The sequence below is a fragment of the Gavialis gangeticus genome, unplaced genomic scaffold, assembly GCF_001723915.1.
Source record: "Gavialis gangeticus isolate Ggan-Ray unplaced genomic scaffold, GavGan_comp1, whole genome shotgun sequence".
Classification (NCBI taxonomy): Eukaryota; Metazoa; Chordata; order Crocodylia; family Gavialidae; genus Gavialis; species Gavialis gangeticus.
In genome coordinates this window covers 66374915-66380471 of record NW_017728995.1, presented here as the reverse complement: position 1 = coordinate 66380471, position 5557 = coordinate 66374915, and the positions used below count along the sequence as shown (strand labels likewise).

The window sequence follows — 5557 nt, the reverse complement described above, 5'->3', positions numbered from 1 at the left end:
AACACTACAGGGAGGCACAATTTAAATATCAGGCTGTTCAGCAGTATAATTACTATATGGTCTGCACATATTTTGTCACATGCCTCTTTAAATATTGAAAAAGGAACATCCCATGTTTTCTGAATGAATGTTAATTTACAATGCACAACTGTACAATAGTCACATGCTCTGAAACACTACTTACTGTGCATGACTCAGGGGCTTTCTTTACTCTTAAATACCTACCCACCTCATTCAATATGCTTTCCAGTGTCGGTGGGGTATCCACTTGAGGAATATTGAACTCTTTATCATCAATCTAAACAAAGGAGAGAAGGAGGAAACTGTTCAGGTTTCTAATCCCAAATAGATTTTCACAATCCTCTGTATAAGTTTCAGTTATACTCCACTCTCCATCCAAGATGCACAAGAGACTTCTCTTCTTTCAAGTGCTTTCTTTCAAATTATGCTCCCTAAGAAGTGTCAGGCTAAAAGCAAGAAGTTAGTGGTTTCAATGTCGCAAAAATGATGGAGGTTGTTCTGATGCCCTGCTAGATATAGTGATTCAGATGGTATTATTGCCTATGCAAAACTAAGAACAGGAAGATGAACAGGTCTCATGCTGCTAATGAAATTAAAATTAAAAACACAGTCTGGCAAGTCATTGTCACACTGGACTGATCCAAAACTGCACACTTGATGCATTTTATCTCCCTTAAGTATTAAAAAAAGAAAAAGAAAAAAAAAGCAGACCGCTAGTGTTATAGAATTAAAAAAAAAAAAACCCTTTAGGCAGAAGAAGAAAATTTAAGATGCTTCCATTTCAGACCACTGCTACCCACATAAGACTTTGCTATGTGCAGGTCTACTCTGGAAAGTGTCTACAGAAAAATGGCAGTATGCCATGAGCAGAGCTGCCTCATCATCAGACCTAAGTAATAGATGCAGATACAGGCCATACTGTATAAAAGGTGCTGATTTTTATTTGTAATCTAGACATTTATCAACCTTCTTTAGTGATTTTATGATAAGCCTTTCAGCTATTCTGTTGCTTGTCAGTTTTGGGGGGGACAGGGGACAATGAAGCTGAGCCCCCATAAAACTTAACAAATAGACAAAATAGACTAAAGTGAGACTTCTCTCTTCATAATCTTTTTAAGGAAATAAGTACTCCTGGGAGCAATAGTGAGTGCAAAATGTTTTAAGACAAATTTTATTTGAAGTTGGCCCATTTATCACATATGATTAGTTCTGTCTGCTTACCGAATTCAACAACCTTCAGTCAGCCAGTTCTTACCCCAGTGGCAATTGTGCCATTTCTCTTAAAATGTTTCCACCTTCAATCTGAAAATGACTAGTCCTCAGGAATTTAAAATCCCAGCGCAGGCTTTCAATGAGTAGGGTTGTATCTCTTCGTTGAAGAGGCGCTAGGAACCTTGCTGTTGTTTCTTGGTGAGGCCATACAAAACACTGTTTTCTATTAGCCAGCACTGCAAAGAACAGACACACTGAGGTCTTGAGAAGGCAGGCTGGGTTCTCTTCTGTTTGCATAGCCCTATTAGTAACAGACCCTGTGGGCCAAATGCTGCTTTTGGTTACCCCTGTGCAAAGCAGCTATGAACAGCAGCAGGATGTTGCAGGTATAGCCAAGGGCAGAATTTGGCCCTGCAGGGAAAGCATAGTTAACAAACCACACTAAACACCAGCTGTCTTTCCAAGAGATACAGATTTCTGTGAAAGATGCCACCAGCGCAGATTCTGAACTCACGCAGAGCGCAAAATCTGTTAGGAAGGCGCTGATTTTATAGCAAGCTCCTGACAGCACAAAGCAGTCAAGTCTTAGCGGATTTGAGGAGAATGAGACAGGTTTTGTTCTAAAAAGTGGTAGGGGGGGAGGTGAAGGAGCTGCCCCTGCTGTCTAGAGGGCCCATGCTACAAGACCATCTCCAGAGAGAAAGGGGCAGGGGCAGGCCTCTGACCAAGAACAGCTGAGCAGACGTGCCTCCAGTCCCCAAATCACGTTCCTTTTGGAGGCTTAAATAAGGAAGTGTCACAGCAGAGTGCCCTTGGTAACCTGCTCAACAACATGACTAATGAAGTTCCTGCTTCACACCCTGTTTCCTAGTGCATTGAGGCTGTTCCCTGGAAAGGGCTCTGAGGTACCAGTCCTTTAAAGCAGTGTTACGAATCAGAGCCGGTTACCACCGCAGAGCTAACGCAAGAGCACGGAATGGTATTTACCACAACCCAGTGAGAAAGCTGTGAAAAGGCATGGTTTGAAAACAGCCTCGTGACTTCAAAGAGCAACCCTTAAATGAAGCTGGCCACTCAGGAAATGAAAAGCATAATCAAACATAAAAGACAATCACTCATTTGACTTGAAACGTCTTCCCCTTCCCTCACATTTCATGAAGCTTCTCTTTTAAAAAAAAAAAAAAATCAAAAAAAAGAGATTTATTGATGGACAGCCCAGCTTGTCCCAGAGCTAGAAAATTCACATTTGAGTCTTACCAGCTCACTTTTGGCATCTAGTTCTCTTTCCACATCAACACTGCCCAACTTTGGGAGAAGTGTCTCCTGACCCAAGAGCTTCCCAAGGTCATCTTCCAGTCCTGTGGAAGACATGCTGTGTTCTGGATTGAGGTTTTCAGTCTCTGTCTTCAATTCATCTGCCATCTTTTCCATTTCCAGCAAAACCAGTGAGTAAGTCAAAGTGTGTTGGCTCCTTCTCTTAAGCTTCTACTCCAGGTGCTGGCAGCTAAAATCTGCATTCTTTTCAAAGAGAAGATACACATTGAAGAGAAAGCTTCAATAGCATGCAAGGCTGACAGACAGACACATGCACACACATGCATACACCCAACTGTATATTTCACACCACTTTCAGCCCATTCTGTAGCCAAAAGTGAACATCCATCAGGAGTTTTCTTCTACAGAAACAAGCCCCTCTTCTTCATTCTCAATGGGACTGCTGCATTCCCTAGAAATTAAAAGCTTCTGATAACTTCTCTGTGGACTTATGAAAATGCAAACCATTAAAAATAGCTCCAAGAGGGCTCCTGGCTCAGCCAAGGCCCCCATATCACAGTCACAGGATGGCTGGCAAACACACAGCCTGAGCAGAGTGAAACACCTTCCTCAGCCCTGTCATGTGCCTGGAAACATCTCCCTGCTACTTCCTACCCCAGCACTGGCGAAGCCAATGGGAAGGAGCCTGAAATCAAGGACTGGAGAAGGGCAAGGCCCCTCCACACACACAAGATGCATCTAGGAGGCCCATGCCAGCCATCCAAGGCCCCAGGGATGATGCCAGCTCCAGGCTTTCCCTTGTTTCTTTGGCTACAATGCACACACACACACACGTGCACCCAGTGCAAGGAACTCCTGACTCACAGAGAGCAAGAACGTTCTCTCAGGGTTAGGGTGGCAGAACAGAAGCAGCTATGGAAGGCAGAGAGATTCATGGATGAGACTTTCAGGGACTTTGTAGAGCAGTTCCACCTCCACTGTAGCACCTCCCATGCTGCTGAGAAGAATGAGAGCCTCAGGGATGAAGGACATCAAGCTGGGAACAAGCAAAACTATCCTTTAGATGAGACCCGCCTTTCAGCTAATGTTACAGCACCTTCCTGCATCAAGCACACTCCTCCAAGGGTGGGAACCCCACAGGAGAGGAGCAGGCAGGTGGTGGTAATAGGAGATTCGATTATTAGGTACATAGATAGCTGGGTTTGTGACAACCAAGCAGACCACAGGGCAACTTGACTGCTGGGTGCAAAGGCAGTAGACCTCACGAGACATGTAAATAGGCTGCCAGGGAGGGCTGGGAGGAGCTGGTGGTCATGGTCCATGTGGGGACCAGTGATGTGGGTAAGACAGCAGGGAGGTCCTCAAAGCTAAAAATTTAGGCTGCTAGGTAAAAGGTTGAAGTCCAAGACCTCTATGGCAATGTTCTCAGAAATGCTTCCTGTGCCATGCACAGAGTCAGGTAGACAGGCAGAGCTCCAGAGTCTCCACATATGGCTGAAATGTTGGCGTAAGGAGGAAGGGTTTACGTTTATTAGGAACTGGGGGAGCCCACACAGAAGGGACGGTCTCCACCCAAGTCAAAATGGTACCAGAAGAATGGCAGGTAATATTTAAACAGTGGCAGAGCAGTTTTTAAACTAAAAACAGAGGGAGGGAAAAAGCCGACATGCGTGGAACAGCACAGTTCAGCTCGGCACAACCTATGGGGTGAAACTATAAGAAAAAAATGGGATAAGAAACAGGGTGAAGATAAGTGCAAGCAAATACCTTTAATGAGTAAAAGGTCACATGGAACTAACGAACCAGGCAACAATAAGAAGTACACCTGCTTTTATACTAATGCTATAAGTCTAAGATCAAAGGTGGGGGACCTTGAATGCTTAGCTATAAATAATGATATTGACATAATAAGTCTGTCTAAAACATGGTGGAATGAGGAAAATGAATGGGATGTTGTAATACCAGGACACAAATGATCCAGGAATGATAGAGCAGGTTGTACTGGTGGGGGAGTGGCACTCTATATCAGACTGCATCAAATCAAATAGGTCAGATTTTTCAACTCTTACGACAGGTGCTATAGGATCCTTGTGGCTAGAAATCCCAGGTTATAAACAGAAAAAATACACCTATAGAATCACAAAAAATGAGGGCTGGAAGGGACCTCAGGAGATCACATCTAGTCCAATCCCTGCTCAAAGCAGGACCAGCCCCAACTGGATCATCCCAGCCAAGAGCTTTGTCTAGCTAGATCTTAAAAACCTTAAAGGATGGAGATTCCACAGCCTCTCAGTAACGTCTTCTAGTGCTTCACCATCCTCCTAATGAGAACATTCTTTCTAATATCCAACCCAAACTTCCCTTGCTGCAACTTGAGCCCATTGCTCCTTGTTCTGTCATCTGCCACCACTGAAAACAGTCCCGCTCCTTTCAGGTAGTTGAAGGCTGCTATTAAATCTGCACCCCACACCCCTCAGTCTTATTTCCTCTCAACTAAATAAGCCCAGCTCCTTCAATATACCATCGACCCCCAGACCAGGGTAGCAGCAGTGAGCTAGAAATGTTAAGGGAGTTGAGAGAGCCTGCCACAGCAGAAAACACAGTAATAATGGGGGACTTCAAGTATCCCACAAATAGACTAGGTCAATCAGACATCAGGTCAGGATGTAGAGACCAAATCTCTTGACATTATAAGAGAGATTCCTGGAGCAGCTAGTCCTGGAACCTACCAGAGAAACACCTTTAGTGCAAAGGGTTTGTGTTACTAAACCACTGGGCAATAGTGACCACAATGCAACTAGATTTGACATCCATGTAGCAGGGGAGACAAGAAAAATCTACCACTGTACCCTTTAATTTTAAAAGGGGAAACTACACCAAAATGAGGAAGTTAGTTCGATGGAAGTTAAAAGGGGCCTGCAAAGAAGTGAAAGAATTGCAGGAGGCACAAAGCAAATGAGTACCAAAAATAAAAAATTGGAAAGCACACCAAAAGCAAACCAGCATGGTTTCATGGCAGAGTTGCAGAGGCAATAAGCAAAAAAAAAAA

General features: G+C 44.0%; 1 protein-coding gene across 4 annotated transcripts in view; it reads right to left on the bottom strand.

Moving 5' to 3' along the window:
• The window catches only part of VPS8 (VPS8, CORVET complex subunit), a 193963-nt gene that overhangs the window by 180042 nt on the left and 8364 nt on the right, over positions 1–5557 (bottom strand). For all 4 annotated transcript variants that reach the window (XM_019503787.1, XM_019503790.1, XM_019503789.1 and 1 more), the window contains exons 2-3: positions 2491–2751; positions 230–298 (exon numbers count right to left, since the gene is read on the bottom strand). In XM_019503787.1, the coding sequence (XP_019359332.1) occupies positions 230–298; positions 2491–2664 (243 nt within the window). In that variant the 5' untranslated portion in view covers positions 2665–2751. The remainder of the gene's footprint in view (positions 1–229; positions 299–2490; positions 2752–5557) is intronic.